Raw genomic sequence first — 18180 nt, forward strand, 5'->3', positions numbered from 1 at the left:
GGAAAAGCAAAGAAGTGTGTTGGGACTTGTGTCTCCTTTTCTAAGCAAGAACCTAGAGAGATCTTGTTCTTGAAAACACCTTTTTGTTTCCCGTTTCTTCAAATCAAACACATACATCTCAGATTTCTTTGGGGAGCTCCACTATTGCACCAGCATCTTCTCAACTGAAAAACTAAATTGTAGTCAAAATTAAAAATCAAATGTTTCAATTCCCCACGATCAACTTGTGCTGAAAGGGAGGAAAAGGCACTTAGTGGTATATATGAAACCATAAAGCGTCAGGGATAGGAAAAACTTAATTGCCTGAAACACCATAAAATGTATTCTAAATCACCTTTTGCATTGGTTAAATCATAATTTTTCTTTTTAAATCACTCTCAAAGACATATTTTAAGCAGAAAGCTCTCAGTGAAACCATTAAAGTTTTTTTCTTCCCCTGAAGGATGGAAGGAATTTTCACATCTAGCTACATGTTGAATTATTCGTTCTCATTTGATTTACTTCTCAAGTCTAGAATATAGAAAAGGGGGAAACAGAGGCTTCCAAGCAATGGACAGATTGCACTAAGCTCTGGTACAAATCCATTTATTTTTAATCTCTTTTCAATTCATTAACAGATTCACATGAAGACAATGCCAGCTGCGATGTTCAGACTTCTCACTGGCCAAGAGACACCTCTCTACATCTAGTTTAAATCTCACTTTCATCAAAAGAACTAAAGGCAAGTCAAGGATCTCCACCTGAGCTGAGTGGACTCTGAACAACAGAGGACATCTTGTATTTTCTAAGAACAAAAGGCTGTGAAAAACCCGAATTAGCAGCCCAATGAATGACCAGACAGGCTTCCCCGAGTGTCTTCCCCTTCCCCCCCTTTTTTTTTTTCATTTTGCCAAAAAAAAAAATGATGTGTCTTTATTGAGGACCAGAGTCACAGACACCAGATCTTTGTAAAACACTTAAGTATTTTGCAACATATTCTGAGCTGTTTTCTCATTCCAGATGACCACAGAAATATTTATTTGTACCTTTGTGTGGCTTAGTAGGTGTCTGTCTGTCATACTTAAAACTATGGTGAATGTGGTTGTTTGATGAATGGGTCGATGGAAGAGAATCCCGTGATCAAAAATAAATCTTAACATGGTTCATTTACCAGATGCTACTATCCAATCCAGTCCCTTGCGGTCCGAAAACTGAGCTAATGGAGGTATTATTTGATGGTGTAAAATGTGTGTGAGAGAGACTCAGTTGCTGCAGAAGTAGAATCCATAATTGCAGCAGTATCCTCTAGTATTCATTACTCCAAGTGTGTAACTGGTAATTAAACTTTGGCAAGACGTGAATGTGTTTACTTAATAACACAAAAAGGAGCCTTTCCTGTATTAAATAAAGGATGATGGCCACAATGTAAAAACTCAAAATATTTATTTAGATACATATTTATGTTTTTGACTTTTCATTTGACAAACTGTTTCCTACAGATTTAAAAGTTTGAATAATCATCAACAAGACTGCTACTCTTGTACTAAACATGTTCCACAATCTGTGCAAATGTTACTTTTGGCATTTTATTCCTTGCCCATTTGCAACCATGCAGTGCTCCTCATGGTCAAGCCATGCTTACCTGTTACTTCTGGAAAGGAGTAGAGCTGCCCGCCCTAGAATTCCTACTGTCCTTTGAATATATATTTACATGAGTAAAAAAATGGCAACAGCCTTTCTCCCACTATCACCTCTTTATTCCTAAGGCAACGAGTCATGGATACAAGTTATCTTGGGTGAGCAAGGAGCTATCATCATCAACAGTATTAGAATGTGTATAGATAAAGTAAAATGTAGTCAAGTTGTATTCATTACTGAGATAAATGTTAATTGATGTCATTTTGTCTTGATTTTTTTTTTTTTTTGGCCACGGCCTTGAAGAAATACACTGTGACTTAAGAAGCCTTACCATGCAGTAACTAAAGCTTTAGGATTACTGTATTTCAAGGAGTAACCTATGTGTTGCATGCAACTGACCTTAGGAAAGAATTAAGCTAATCTCACTAATAAATCTGAAGTAATAAACAAAAGGTGCTTGTTTGAATTATTTTGTTCACTGAGAATTTTATGGTCAGCATATCGTAGTTTTTGGTCTTACACCAAGATAGCACCACCACCACTTTATTCAGTAATTCCTATAGCTATTAAATATCCCATCATCGTTAAACGGCTTGTAGAGCAAAAGAGTCCTTAGCTATAAAATTTAGAGGGACTGTGTGCTTGCTATTAACATGAATGGTTGCCACTGGATGTCACTGTAGTGTCACATCGAAAATGCATGTTAAAATCATTTCAACACTGGTGACTGATTTCACTAAATTCACTTTCTGGGGTGGGAGACAACTCTTTTGTCATCTGTTTATCTTCTATCCTAGTCAAAAGGCAGTCTTTGCATTTTGTTGCCTAAAGATTAAATGAATGATGAACATTCAACATCAAGAGAAGCTCTGTATCTCTGGGGACCTTTTAGTGTAAATATGTACATTCAATTTTTAAGGTATGGGGACAGAAATTTTTCTGTCTTAACTCCTACTTGTTCTACCAGGGTAGTAGAGTACTGGACTTTTTCCCTTGCTTCCCTGCTCTAAACTTTACTAGTAAGAGTATCTTGGGCAATGGGGCAGCTAGGTGGAGCAGTGGAGAAAGTACCAGGCCTGGAGTCAGGAAGATTCCTCTTCCTGTGTCCAAATCTGGCCTCAGACACTTACTAGCTGTGTGATCTTGGGTCAGTCACTTAACCCTGTTTGCCTCAGTTTCCCTATGTGTAAAGCTGGAGAAGAAAAGGGCAATCCCCTCCAGTATCCTTGCCAAGAAAATCCCAAATAGGCTCACAAAGAGTCTGATACAACTGAAATGACAATATCTAGAGCAAGACACAGGATAATGGACTTAATAGGCAGAAGGGAATATAGAGATAGAATCTAGGTCTTATTTTATAAGTGAGGGGACAGAGGTCCAGAAGAGGTTAAGTGAGTGCCCCAAAGATATAAATGGAGCAAAGTAGCAGCAGTGAAATTTGAACTCCAGGTCTGATGCCTCACAGCTTTGTTGTCAGGACCTAATGAGAGACATGTGAGAGCATCATAAAACTGTAAAGTGCTAAAGGAATGTTGTTTGCTTTCTAAAATTCTTTGGCTCTCAGAACATACTCATGTGACTTATGCAGTACTTCCATCATTCAGAAAGATCCATTTCTTCAAGGTCACAATCCTGGAGGTACAGTTATCTTCTGTAAACAAGAGTTTAAATTGAGAATTATGCCATTGGTAAGTCATACATTACCAACAATGCAGAATTATAGTATAATTTTTTTTGTTTTTTTTTTTGGGGGGGGGGAAGGGGGAGGGAGATAGAAGGGCTGATGAGGACAAGACTTTTGTTTACCTGGTTGGTCCTGGGTAGTAGCAAAAGAAATCGTTAAATCGTGTTTAAACAACATACTATGTAATCACCAGTCTAAAAAGAGCAGCTTTCCAAATAAGCATCAACCACCAGTTCTGTGGCAAGTATCCCCTCCCTTCTCCAAGGAGTCTACATTAACAGATCAAAATATAATTTTCATCTTTAAAATGGGAAATTCAACTTGAAAATTTGGCAACATTTCTTTCTCTAATTAAAACCACTCAGATGAATTGAGAATGTTATAGTTTTGGGGGGGAAGTGAAAAATGCTAGACCGTTGTCAATCTAGAAGAAGGGTTAATTTATATTTTGCATGTTGTTTCCCCAGAAAGGCCTTTATATTAATTATGATGTCACAAAAGTAACCTGAGTATAAATTTACCTGGGATTAAATCAGAAAAGCCAGAAGGGTAGCTCCATTAAAGTTCTCTACTTTGTAGAAAACACTGTCCTTATGGTCCACTGCTCCAGGAGGACCACAGTCAGCTTGCGGCTCTGCAAGTGTCCATAGGAAATCCTTGAGTGTCAGGCCTGGCCAGTTTGCTGCGATTCATGACCAGATAAGGTCTGAAGCCTGCCTTGATTGTGCTTTTCATATCAATGAACTACAACACTCGATTTTTGCAGGATGGCACTTTATGATTTTCCCTTAGCAGTACTTTTTTTCACTAAGTACCACATTAGGAAAAATAAAGTAACTGCTTATGCACTACAAACCATGTCTCATCAAATAATCCTTATTTGAAAAAAAAAAAGTCCCAATTAAAGGATAATTCTGAGCTACAGTCCTGAATTTGTAGTAGGGAAGCCTGCAAAAACATTAAAGTCACACGCACAGTTTGGAGATATGACAGCTTTATGGAGAATGCCTTGACATGGTTTTTGGATAGCACCTTTTGGGCTTGCCCAGTTACCCAGTTATACTTCAGTATTGTTATTTCTGAAACTCTTAAGTATATTTTAGGGAAATTCTGAGAAAAGTTATGACAATATACACTTTTCAGTTCCCAAGTTCTGTCAGGCTCATCTGTAAGTCTGACATGCTAAACATACACAGAAATCTGAAAATGTGTTGCTATTCAGAGCCTCTGTAATAACAAGTGTATTATCTTCTGAGTCTACTCCAATCAATCCTTGGAGAAGCAAGAGTCAGAAATACTTTTTATTAAACACTGATCATTGTTAAAACACCGCGAGGTACATTAAATACATACAACTTTCAAGTTGTACAAACAGATCTCTTGTGGCTTAGGGGGGGTTTCCTGGAAATTACCTCACAGCAACATTTAAACAAGCACATCTGAGCAAAAAAATAATCCATTTGGAAAATGTCTTTTGTTACATGATAACATACATTTAATTTGGGCATTCAATAAAATCTGTGCATTATTCTCTTTCAGATAAAGAAGAAATATAATCTTATTGGATGACGCTTTTGCCCCCCCCCCACACCCCCTAAAGTGCTCTTCTCTGAGGTGGTCATTCAGATCTGGGAGGGCAAAATTCAGTTTTCTGATCTTTCCTAGGTACATCTAGTTCAATATCAAATTATGGTCTCCCGGCAAGCTTCAACAAAACCCTGGGGGCTGTTTCCTTCTAGTCTGAGAGGGAGGTGTACTCTATGCAAGAAAGCAACCGGAGAGCTCAGGGCACCGCAGCTTTGCAGATGGAGGTCTTCTTGAAACTGTTTTCTAGAGAGAGTCACATTCTGCTGAGAACTGGCAATGACCTGTACAACACAAGAGATGGAAGAGAACAAGGAAAATGATGGAAAAAGGAAATCTCACTGCTTATAGACCATGTCTTTAAAAATACATCAAAAGAGTGGGCTTGAAAAATATTCAGGATGCAACATAGACACACATGGAAGAATTAAGACATCAGTGTTCTTTATCCATGGCCTTACATCAACAGAACTGAAGATGATTCTGACTGATGGCTGTATGCTGGGGTGCTTTCGGCTAGAAAATAACACAATACTCATTTCAGGTCTTGGTCACTTTACTGTGTAGTTCTTCCAAGGTCTACTGAATATCAACAAGATTAAAACAAATTGATGGAAAGGTTCCTAATCTCCAGAAGTGTCAGCAACACAGTCACAGATGCTTTTCTTAAAGGCTACAATTATTCTCCCAGGTACTCAAAACCTCAAGAAAATCAAGATCCCAAAGTATAGTGCTTAAGGATTTTTTAGTAGCTTTTCACATAGTAAACCTTATAGTAAAACATAGCTCACATAGTAAAAAATATGCTGTTTACAAAATCACTGCTAGTCAGTTGTGTCCAACCTATTTGGGACTGGGCTTTCTTGAAGATATAGAAATGGTTTGCCATTTCTTTCTCCAGCTCATTTTACAGATGGTGGAAACTGAGACAAGAAGACTTAAGAAGGCCCAGGGTCACATGTCTAAGAAGTGTATGAGGTTAGATTTGAACTCAGAAAGATGAGTCTTGCTGATTCCAGGTTTGGCATTCCATCCACTATGCTACCTAATTACCCCTAATAAGAATTGATTTGTTTTAATTGAATACCTATGGCAGGTAGGATCCTATCTGATATGTGTCCTTGTATGCACAAGTAGGAGGGCCTGAAAAATGTATTCTAATGTCCTTAATCATTTCCATGATAACATGTCAGGTATAATTACAGAGCCTTTGGTTCATTAAAAGAAAGGTTTTAAAACTAAAAGAGTTTAAAATAGGCCTTTGTGAATACATGGGGCTCTAAAAGAGATTTATAAAAAACACCCTGGGTCAGAGCTAGCCAGAATGAACTTTTTCCACTCCATAATGATATTATTATGGAAAGCAATTCAATTGAACTCAAATTCTGAGGGCTTACATTGTGCCTCAGATGCTTAGAGCACATGCAGGCTATTCCTGTAACTCATTTCATTTGGGACAGGTAGGCAGTAGAGTGGGTAGAACATTGAGCTTTAGAGTGAGGAAGATCTGGATTCAGATCTCATCTCAGATACTTACTGGGCAAATCAAATCCCCACCTTAGATTCCTCATCTGTAAAATGGGAATAATAGCATGCCTCCTTCTTAGAGTTGTTGTGAGGACCAAAAAGATAATAATTGTAAAGTACTTAGCACTGTTTGGCATACTGATAAGTGCTATCTAATGTTAGTTATCATTATTGTTCCTTGGTATTTAAACAAAGCCTTTCAAGTATTCCAAATTGCAGAGAGGGTGAAACATTCTATTGTAAATTAGCAGAAAGAAGAGAATAAAAAGATTGAGGATTAAGGCTGCTAAGAATAAATTTTGCCTACCAAAGATCAAGCCTCAATATCACCTCCTCTAAATGTGGCTGCTGATTATGTACAAAATAACAGGTATAAAAAATACCTGTTCTTCTATGGTTTTTTTTTAAAATCAACACCAGCTCAAATGTGTATTCTGTTAAAAAGTGCAAGCTGTGTGCACTCCCAAAGTAACTCATTACTCCCTTTAAAAACAGTTGTGAGTTTCTTAAGCCAAACATTCCTGCATCAATAGGCTGGGAGAAGAACTCTAAAATCTTTTATCAACCTCACTTACAACAGCATTTGACTCTTGGACTTCAAGAGCACTCAATAAAAATCACTAGATGGGTTTTAAAATTTTTTTTTTTGCATAAGGTACTCATAAATTCTCCTGGTAAGAAGTTATGGTTTTTCATCAAAAGGCCTGATTTGCTCTTTTCAACTACCTAACCTCTGGGAATTAATGACCAATAATATTAGCAAAGCAATAAAAATGTTCACAGCAGAAGTGTCACTGCTGAATTCTTAAACACTTCAACACGATATTAGCTTCTCTTTTGCTGGGGGAAAAAACAACTTTGCAGTGTTCACTGAGAAAGCTTCTTTTTGCAGCTGCACAGATGCCCATATCACATCTCATTAGCTAAATTTGGGGGGCTGGAAAGTGGGGGAGGGTGGTTCTGCAACATTAGCAGAGGGAGGCCATATGAGCAGATGCAAAGCACAAGACATCCACTCACAGGGCACACGTGGGGCCATGGCAGCTGCCAATCATCTCTTTCTCTGTGTCTAAGCAGAGTGGTTTAGAAAAGAACTATGAAGAAAGCTGAAGGCAACTATTTAGGAAGGAGAATAAGCTGTAGGGAACAACATAGATAACTAAAGAGACGAAGTTTCAAGAAAAATGGAAATATTTAAGATTTCTGCAAGTTGATGAACTTATTAGTAGCAAATGTAGCCTTATTGCTGCATAATAAATCAGCTAAACTCTGTGCTGACCAAAAGGATTGGGAAATATAGTACTTTCATGAATCACTCATCCCAGTTAATATTTAGCTCACATACATCCAAGATAGGTGTTTTTTTAAAATTAGGTATCTGTCTGTCTTTTTCATACGCATATAAAAGAATCTAGGTAACATACAAGTAAATAACTTTTTTGAGAGAAATATAAAATGGTCAATTCACCTGCTTTTCACATTTCACAAATGGAAAGAATTTAGGATAGACCACAAATTCATATTTTGGCCACTTAAGAAATAGAAATGAGGAGACAGAAAAAATGGTGGAAAAACAGAGCAACAAGTAAGAAAAACCCAGAGAATGTATCAAAAATAAGGAGGAGTGAAATGGAGAAGAGATGGCCAGAGGGAGGGAAAGCTGAAGAAAGAGGATTAGTAGTTCTGAGGTATATGGGTCAAGGAAAGTTATCTGCTCTTGTTGTATTTTACTGTTTGGTCTATGACCTGTGGTCATCCCATGCTTCTTTCAATAGGAGTTCTTGAGGGTAGAAGAAGAGGGCAAAGGGAAGGCGATGTTCTGCACTTTAGTCCTAAAACCACTATAGCACCACCTTCAGTACTTGCCATTAGTCAGATGAATTTATGTCTATGGTTGGATCTAGCTTTGAGTTAGAGGTTCCTCCATCCACAAGCTAGGTAGACAAATAGATAGAATACTGGATCTGGAGTCAGGAAGACTAGAATCCAAATTTGGCCCCTGATGTTTACCAGTTGTGTGACTCTGGGCAAGTTGCTTAACCTATATTTACCTCAGTTTCCACAACTATAAAATAGACATAATAATAGCATCTATTTTCCAACAAATAGATTGTGAGGCTCAAAAGAGGTAATGTTTGTAATGCTATATTTTAACACACATAGCAAGTATTTAGTAAATGCTTGTTTCCTTTCCTTCTTGTCCATTCCCCATATCTGGTTAATTTAATTGGTTAATTTAATGAGTGGTTAATTTAAGAGTGTTAGAAAGAGGTGATTCTTATGTAATAAGATGAATTCCATAAATCACATACAATAACTAATATTGCCTAAGTCTCATTGAATATACTCAACAATAGACCACACCTACACTGAATATCATTTAAGATTTCTTAAGTTATTCTGAAATGCGTTTAGGATCTTGTAGTGTCTCAAAAATAATAATTAAGAACATCAAATATTGTACTGTAGATATGAAAATTATAATCAATAAAGAGATGCAGTTTATAAAATTACAGTGAAAGCAAGACAGCTGCATATACTAGGCAGTGATTTCTGGTGTGTGTGTGTGTGTGTGTGTGTGTGTGTGTGTGTGTGTTCGGGAGGAGAAGAGGCAGGAAATAAAGTCAATGAATACAAGGAACTTATGGGTTAGATTAGATGTCAATAATGCTTCCTGGTAAGGCCACAGAAATACAAATGAATCCTGCTTTTCCAAGACATAATAGCCTCCTTTTCCATTCAATCCAGCTAATGTCAATCCAACAAATACTTATTAAATTCCTAGTAGTAGAACATACTGGGCTGGGGCCTGGAGAAAGAACATTTCTAAATCAAACAGAAGTCATTTAGCTCTTTTCTAAAATTGTTTCCTGCCAACTCTGTCCCATATGTTTAGAAACTTGGGATCAATGAGGAACAACTGTCAAAAACTGTGGCAGGACCTTGAGACACTCATACCTGTTCTATAATGTTGGCACTGAAGATGGCTTCTTCCATGTGTCGTTCATCAGATTTGATGACTGACCGGATAGTGTTCACCACATGCTGTACTTCTGGAGGGAGATTACAGTTTGAATGTTCCAAAAATTTAGCCACCAAAATTTTTGTGTCTTTATAGGCCTTAAGGTCCACTAAAGAGGGTGGCTGCTCTTTTGAGATGGTCCGTAAGACCTTTGGCTTTAAATGTTGGTCAACTTTCCTGGTATGTCTTTGTTTTCCAGCTGGCAAAAAATGGTCCTGATAAGCAGAAGCAGCCATGTGAGAGCTAGAAATGGAAACTAAAAATAAAGGGGAAAATACAACTTTGAAGAAAAAAAAAACTAAAGCAAGCTGTCAAAATCAAAGAAAACCAAACATAAGCATGCTTGGGAGAAAGCTTTCTAAGAAGCCTATAGGCTTTAGAGATAGGACAATCTTTCCTGAAATATAGGAGAGTGGAAGGCCACAGAGGGAGGAGACATACTTAGAACATGTAAAAAGGCATAGCTCAGTAGGGAGCCACAGGCAAGATGGAGAGATCTCTTTTTGTACAGAGATTAGAAAGATATTTTTCTTTAGGATATCTATAGTATTAAAGGTAGATTGCTTCCCCCTTTCTTATTAGTAACAAATCCATCTACCTTTTTTTTTTTTTTTTTTTTGCAAAGCAAATGGGTTAAAGTGACATGCCCAGAGTCACATAGCTAATAAGTATCTGAGTACAGATTTGAATTTATGTCCTCCTTCCTCCAAGGCCAGTGCTCTATCTACTGTACCACCTAGATGTTCCCTACCTCTGGTCTTATGAAAGTTTGGCAGTCATAGGTTCCTAAAGATGGAAGGGAACTTAAGAACAGTTTAATACATAATCATTATTTGATAAATCAGTAAAGTGAGGTCCAGAGTAATTGTTGCACAAGGTCATATAATTAGTATAAGAGCTAGTTTTATCCTGACTACTACACTAAAGTTTTTTTGTTTTGTTTTGTTTTTTTTAATTTGAAAGACATTTCCCCCCTTCCTTGGATTTTTTTTAAAAAGTAGTGTTTAAGATAGTACAAAAAGCATTAATGTGAATACTCAAGTATCCACAACACAAATAATAAGCAATAGTAGATGTTCTATTTCCCTAACTATGTTTCAGTCCTACTGTCAAGGTGAATTCTGGGTAAACTAAGTTAATCTTCAGTAAACTTGGGTAAGTCAACTGACTCAACCAGTACTAGATTAAATTTTGATTCCTTCCCCATCACTATTAGACTAAAAATTAAGAAATGAAAAGCAAAATAAAAAAAAGGAATGGGTAGTCTGAAGCATTTCAGCTTAAAACCAATGGGAGATTAAAAATGAAGGAGGAAGCACAGAAATGACCACCACCACTCGACCAAGAAGATGCCTCACAAAGGTAGAGCTCATATTGAAATCAGTAGGCATATGCAAGCCTGAAGTTAATTATGCTCTTTGATACATTCTATTAAAAGGGAAGAGAAATGTAGACATTGTGTGTATACATATATAAATGTATATATGTATATTTGTAAATTATACCTTGTAACATGAGAAAATGAATTTAGTAAATATACTTTACTCAGTCACCATCTATGAAAACAACAACATACAAAACAGCTCTCTTCAACCTATACCATCATCTATTCTATTGATAGGCTAATAAAAAAAAATTATGCATCCATGCAAAGATGAGTAGAAATCAGTACCTCACCTGTCTCTAAATCCGACTGAGATAGTCTTGCTTCACGATGCTGGCTATATAGAGGTGTGTAGGAAGAGGTATCTCCTTTAACCAAAGATAATATTTAATTAATCATATTGCATTAAGAAAACAGAAGGAAAAGCCCTTCCAAATCTAAGGAATCAATTGTAAATAACAAGTTTTAAAAAGTTAAAAACAATTGGCCTATGCCTTTACAATAAGCAATAAATCCACAGATAGAAAAAAACACACCTCTAAAATCCTTCAGCTTTTCAAACACTACAAGTTAATGGTTATTTTCTTTACTTTGACATAAAAAATAATTTGATACAATACCCAGTTTATTTCTTTTATTAAACACTTGATCCATACTGGTGGGGTTTTTTCCAGGAAGCCTCAAGGTACCCACTTCAATAGAGAGAAACAATAAATTGAAAAGAAAACTGATTTGTGTCAGGATAATTTTCTCTTTTTAATAGTCATGTGGCTGATTAAAAAAAAAACAAACATAACTGATTCTCATTAATAATGTTTGTATTTCAAGTTCTGATCAAACCCTATTTCTCCTTAATTCTCTTCGTGTTGTGCAGAACATGAATTAGAAGTGATCAGAGTTGATCAGAATAGAAATGGGGCATCTTAACCTCAAATGAGAAGGTAATTGAAATCATCTTACTGATTGCACAAAACACCAAAAAACTTGTGGTAGTTTCCCACCATTCCCTCAATCTTAGATTCATGAAAATAAACAAGGATCAAATTTACTATATGTCAGAGGAAGGATTTATTGGTCTTTCAAAGACCAAAAAAAATCTATTTTGAACTAATACATAGATTAAAATATGCCCCCCCCCCCTTCAGGGTACAGTTTATAATGAAAATCTACTCTACCCTCTTTGGTAGAATAGGTAATTAAATCAGGAAATGGGGGGGAAAAAAGAAAGAAACCTTACAAGATCCTCACCACCACTCAGAAAAGTTAGGACAAGAGAGATGTTGGTGGGAGTTGACTTCATGACTGAGAATTTTGGCATATGTTTTTTCCGGTGAAACTCAGATATTTTATGGGAACTATCACTTTGCTAAAGTCCCATTATTCCAGCATGTAAAATTACCCAAAAGTGCAAGTTAGATACTTTAAGAAGTGTTATAATTTATTTGGGCCATGACAATGTGACAAAATGATTTGACTGTTGCAGTATATACTGGCTCCCTATGTTAATGTAGTTTTGAAGATATCTTACTTGCTCCTAAATAATTTATATATTAAAAGATTTTTTTCCAGTAAGCAGTAGATAATCTACAGCTCAATTCTTAGACATGCTGGGCAAGGAGGCAGAGAGAGGAGGCTCAAATATCCTTCTTTTTATACATATATTATGAAAAAGATCCTTTTTTCAAGTTAGGAGAGTTACTAGGCATATCTGTAATATAAAAGTAAAAAGATAAAGCAGCAATATCAAGCACTACATACACATGAAGGGTTTCAGAGACAATCATCTGCAGCTCTGAACTCAAGTTAATATTATTTACATTGTGCTGACATTAATACTCAGGATCTCTTGTTGAGAAAGTAACAAAAAAGTACTTTGAAGTCTAAGGAATAATTATTGATAGTAGAACAAGCCAATGAAGACAAACAATATATTTAAGATAAGCAATACAAATAAAAAAAACATATTGCTATATAGTCAACCCTTCATATACTTGGGTACATTGGCTTAATTTTCCCCCATTTGACATACTGCATGATAGAAAAAAAAAGAAACCCAAACTAATAAAACCCCAAATCAGTGAATGATTAAGCTATTCTAAATATAGAAAATATTCAAAAAGCTACAAAAGATGTATGAAGGAAGATGTTATCTACCTACAGAGAAAGAGCTGATAAATAGGAATGTGCATTGTATGGTTTTACATATAAACACACGTGTGTATGTTAAATGATGGCTTTCTCTACTGTGGAATGAGGAGGAAAGAAGAAAAGGAGATATTTCAAAAATTAAAATGTAAAAATAAACAAAATCAACATCAACCACATAGATGAGTAGCTGTATCAAATCTAACTTTTAGTAGAAGGGTTCCCACCAATAAAATCTCATTGCAAACTTCCAGGAATCAACATGGATAACTCTGTATTAGTTATATAAACTGGAAGATAGCATGGGTATGAGTCAGATGAAGCAATAAATAATTCCAAATTATTTACATTTAATTTTTATAATATGCATACATACAACATACACACTCTTGTGCCAGACACGCACAAATACTTTGAGACATAGGGAGAACACAGACAATTGGAGCTACGAAAAAACCATGAGCTCTACTACAATTCCCATTTTCCAGATCAGGAATGAGGAGATGATTTACCCATGTGTGTGCAATCTTAGTCTTGTGCTCCTTCCACAATAATATATAACCTTTCTCTCAATGTAACCATATCTGATCTCAGTCTCTGTTAGGCGTGTATTTTGGTTAACATCTCTCATTTTCTTATTATAAATTTTAATTAATCTATTCTCTTAACACTTTATTATTTGCTTATACAATTTATTATTTTCAAATTTGCATTATACTTGTCTGTGTACTTCTCAAATGAAACAAATCAAAAGGATGCCTTTTGATTACATGATCTGAAAGGTTGTATCTCACTATGTAACCCCTTTATGCTTATTGTGAAAAGTCATTATAATTCAGAGCAGTTATCATTATCCCGTTATTAACTTCATGTATGTGGATTTCCTCACGTTTGCTTTGTCCCACACTTTTAAAGTTCCATAAAAGAGATTGAAATGCATAAAATACAGAATGAACTAAAAACCCATGTGAATGAGTTATTCCATATTTTGGTGTGACAACCACTATAATTAACTTTGGGATGATCAGTGAGACCCCTGGCCCACCATCATTTTTGAAGGAATTTACCTTCTGTGCTGGATGAACATGAAATAGGATCACTGGTAGATCGGACAATATTTGAAATTCGTTTTTTCCTTACACGTTTTGCCAGGACAGTTCTCTCTGGGCAGCCATGATGTAATGAAGTATTTGCAGGAACTGAACAGAGAGAGGGCTGGGAATGACTTGCAGAAGACTGGCTAAAGCTCCCACAACACATTTTCATTTGTTTTAACTGTGGCTGTGATTGATTCTCCCGCACAGAGTCCTGGGACTCTGAGAAGCTACAATTCTCAGAAGAACAGTCTGGAGATCTCTGAGGAGAACTCTCATAGTCCTGGATGTGAGATCTATTTAGAGAGGATCTATGCTGGCAGCCTCTAGCTTCCATGGGGGAACATGGTGAGTGAGTCCTGTGGAATCTGCAGCGCACACTGCGATCCAAGCTGGTACAGCTACTGTCTGTGGCCGCTTTAAGGATTGTACTGTATGGAGAAAAGTCTGCAGAACGGAGAGAGCTTTGAACTTCCAAAGAACAAAGGTCTTCAGAGGAGTAACTATGATCCGGAATGTCAGCAACTTCAGACACCAAAAGAGAAGTACTATCCACGGAAACTACAAGAGAAGATTGTTTAAAAAAAAAAAAAAGATTTAACATTATTTTAAGTGAGAGAGATGAGAGATGGAACAAAACATTGAAACACAAATTCTAGGAAAACTAATAGCAGCAGCATCTTTATCTATATGTGTTTGTATCTATTTGCCTTATTTAAAACTCTGAAGCTTAAAAGTGCTAGCTTTCTTTTTCTCCTGTGTGATGTTTAAAACTTTTAATGGAGATTTTATTATCCTTTGAGGCCCTAATATGTAAGATGTCATAGAATTATAGTATAAAAATATCTTTAAAATATCTAGGTAAGCACCACACATCTCTGTGGTTCCAATGTCCAGATTGAATGGGGGGAGTGTTCATTGGGAGACAATGGGTTTCAAATAGAAAAATGCTTCAACATCTTTTCTGGAAACAAGTCTTTTTAAAGAAAATCGAATTTACCTATTAAATAATAGGATTACAGCAAACATAACACTACTGAAGTTCTCTTTGAACAAGGTTGAACAAGTGTTTGGCAAGAGGTTAATGCATTTAATTTCCCCAATGAATATCGATGCAAAAATTGTGAACAAAATACTAGCAAGGAGATCACAGCAATATATCACAAAGATTATACACTGTGACCAAGTAGGATTTATATCAGAAATGCAAGGTTGGTTCAGTATTAAGAAAATTAGCAATATAAATGATTATATCAATAATAAAGTGCATAGAAATCACGATGATCTCAATAGATGTTGAAAAGGCTTTTGACAAATACAACCATTCCTATTTTTAAAAAATCTAGTGAACCATAAGAATAACAGAAGTTTTCCTTAAAATGATGAGCAGAATCTATCTAAAATTATGAGCAATCATTATCTGTAATAGGCAAAAGTTGAAAGCCTTCTCAATAAAATCAGAAATGAAGCAGGGATGCCCATTATCACCACCATTATTTATTTACATTTTAAATTAAAATTTAATTTTATAAATTTATAAATAAAATATATAAATACAAATTTAATTTTATAATTAATTAATTATTTTATGTAGTTCTAGAAATGTTAGCTATAGAAATAAGAAAGAAAAAGAAATTGAAGGAATTAGAATAGGCAATGGGGAAACATAATTCTCACTCTTTGTAGAAGACATGAGTTACAGGATCCTAGAGCATCAGCTAAAAATTACTTGAAATAATTAACATTTTTAGTAAAGTTTCAGGAATATAAAAGTCACAATATAAAATAAAATCATCAATGTTTCTTTATATGCAACAAAGCCTAGCAAGAAGAGATAGGAAACTTCATTTTAAAATAAGTGTAAAAAATATAAAGGAGTCTACCTGTCAATACAAACTAAGAAATTGTATGGACACAATTACAAAATACTTTTCATGCAAAACAAAGTCAAATCTAAACAACTGGAAAAAAATCAACTTCTAATGGGTAGTATAAAAATGGCAATTCTGCCTAAACTTATGTACTTATTCAGTGCCAAACTAATTAAAGTTCCAAAAAACTATCTGATAGAACTAGAAAAAATAACAATAAAATTCAACTGGAAGAACAAAAGGTCAAAAATATCAAGAGAATTAAAGAAAAAAATATAAAGGAAGGTGTGATCTAGCAATATCAGATCTCACGCTATATTACAAAACAGTAATTATCAAAACTAACTGGTATTGGCTAAGAAATAGAATAATGGATCAGTGAAATAGATTTGGGATACAAGACACAGTTAGTTAATGATCATAGTGACCTAGTGTTTGATAGACCCAAAGACCCTGGCTTTGGGGATAAGAACTCATTATTTGACAAAAACTGGAAAAACTGGAAAACAATAGTTTTGTTTTCTAAGTATAGAATAATCTCACACTGAATACCAAGATAAGATCAAAATAGGCACATGATTTAGACATAAAGGATGACACTATAAACAAATTAGAGGAGCAAGAAATAGTTTACCTTTCAGATTTATGGGAAGGAAAAGAGTTCATGAGCAAAAAAAGAGAGCATTATGAAATGCAAATTAGATAAATTTGATTATATTTAATTTAAAAGCTTTTGTATACTGTCTTAAATTTTCTCTGTGTCTAGGAAGGGTAGATCTTCCTCCTTTCTCCTCATAGACTCTATTTTTCCCCTTAAGCTTCCTCTAAAACCTTATTTCTATGTTGAATGAAATCACTTATATCCTTTTCCCCTTATATTTTACACTGATTTAATCTTCACTGGTACCCCAAACTTCCATATCTTAAAAACAAAAAAAAAATTCTCAATCCTGCTACCTACTCCCCAACCCCCAACCTGCCTGGATTAGTTCTCAGTGTCCTTTGTTGACTCATTATTTCTATAGAGTACTAACATTTTTCTGTATATCATGTTTTTCAATCCTTTCTTACCTTTGTTGGAAAATTTTACCGCTTCTACCTTCACAACCTTCTCTTTATTCTGTTATTTCTACTCACTATTTGTACCCACTATTTTAGTTCAGGCTTCTTCACTTCTTACCTGGAGAAATGCCTTCCTCTTTGGCCTTCCTGTGACAGGTTACGCTCCACTACAATCAATTCTCCACATAGAAAAGTGATTTTCTTTATATTGATCTGAGCAGATAATTTTTCTAATTAACAAATGCCAAGTTCCTTATTGTCTTTAGGGAAAACAAGTAACTCCTCCATTTTGTTTTTGAATCCCATTTGTAATTTGGCCCCAACATATCTTCCCAGACTTATTACATACTACTGGGCTTCCTATACTCTTTAGTCCAAGTCAAATTGGATTTCTCCGATTCCTTTAACTTCTAGTGTCTTTTCTCCTAACAACCTTGTACTTATTTTGAATTTCTCTGTGTATATATTCTATCTCTTCTTAAACCTCCCCCAATAGAAAGCTACCTCTTAGAGAAGAAATTATTTCATTATTTTGGTCTTTATAACCCTAGCACTTAGCATCAAGCTGGGCATGGTGTAAGCACTTGATACAAAATTATTTGTTGACTTTTTTTGTTGTCACATACTAAGTACTTAAATATATATTGCATAAACTTATTAAATTAAATAAAATTATAAATGCAGGATCACAATTTTTGAGTTAGAAGAGACAATAAAAATCCTAAAATGAAATACTCTCATTTTACAGAAGAATAAGCTGAGTCCCAGCTAGGAAAATTGAATCATCTAATGTTACAAGGGAATTAAATAGTAAAACTTTCCCAAAGGAAGCATGGATGAAGCATTACTGATATTGGCAAGAACATCAAGCAGAGATTTCTTCCTCTTCTGAATTTTCTTTGTACTTTTCTTGTGATACTCATCCCATTCTGCCTCATTTATACCTAATTTATGTAAATGATTTATTTTGTGTAATAGAGGGCTAGGAATATATCATATGCAGCTCTCTATCCCACACAATGGCTAGCACAGAATTATGTTAGCAAATAATAAATCCTTGTTGAATGTATAAATAAATGAAACTGAATGAATGAAAAGCCTAAAAAAATTCTTCTCTCCCTACAATCTTATTTTTAAACTACAGACATTGCCATTTTAGGATTGCAAGAAGGAGGCTTTATTTGTGTTTT

The 18180-nt window shown here is 35.2% G+C and overlaps 2 protein-coding genes across 7 annotated transcripts in view; one reads left to right on the top strand and one right to left on the bottom strand.

Moving 5' to 3' along the window:
• The window catches only part of APBA2 (amyloid beta precursor protein binding family A member 2), a 357128-nt gene extending 355059 nt beyond the window's left edge, over positions 1–2069 (top strand). For all 6 annotated transcript variants that reach the window (XM_051980953.1, XM_051980958.1, XM_051980957.1 and 3 more), the window contains one exon: positions 618–2069. In XM_051980953.1, the coding sequence (XP_051836913.1) occupies positions 618–689 (72 nt within the window). In that variant the 3' untranslated portion in view covers positions 690–2069. The remainder of the gene's footprint in view (positions 1–617) is intronic.
• Positions 2070–4589: 2520 nt separating this feature from the next.
• The window catches only part of ENTREP2 (endosomal transmembrane epsin interactor 2), a 597828-nt gene continuing 584237 nt past the window's right edge, over positions 4590–18180 (bottom strand). Inside the window, exons 7-10 of the mRNA XM_051973800.1 lie at positions 14031–14618; positions 11112–11186; positions 9371–9690; positions 4590–5169 (exon numbers count right to left, since the gene is read on the bottom strand). Coding sequence (XP_051829760.1) covers positions 4984–5169; positions 9371–9690; positions 11112–11186; positions 14031–14618 — 1169 coding nt within the window. The 3' untranslated portion in view covers positions 4590–4983. The remainder of the gene's footprint in view (positions 5170–9370; positions 9691–11111; positions 11187–14030; positions 14619–18180) is intronic.

This window comes from Antechinus flavipes, chromosome 2 (assembly GCF_016432865.1).
Source record: "Antechinus flavipes isolate AdamAnt ecotype Samford, QLD, Australia chromosome 2, AdamAnt_v2, whole genome shotgun sequence".
In the NCBI taxonomy this organism is placed as follows: Eukaryota; Metazoa; Chordata; class Mammalia; order Dasyuromorphia; family Dasyuridae; genus Antechinus; species Antechinus flavipes.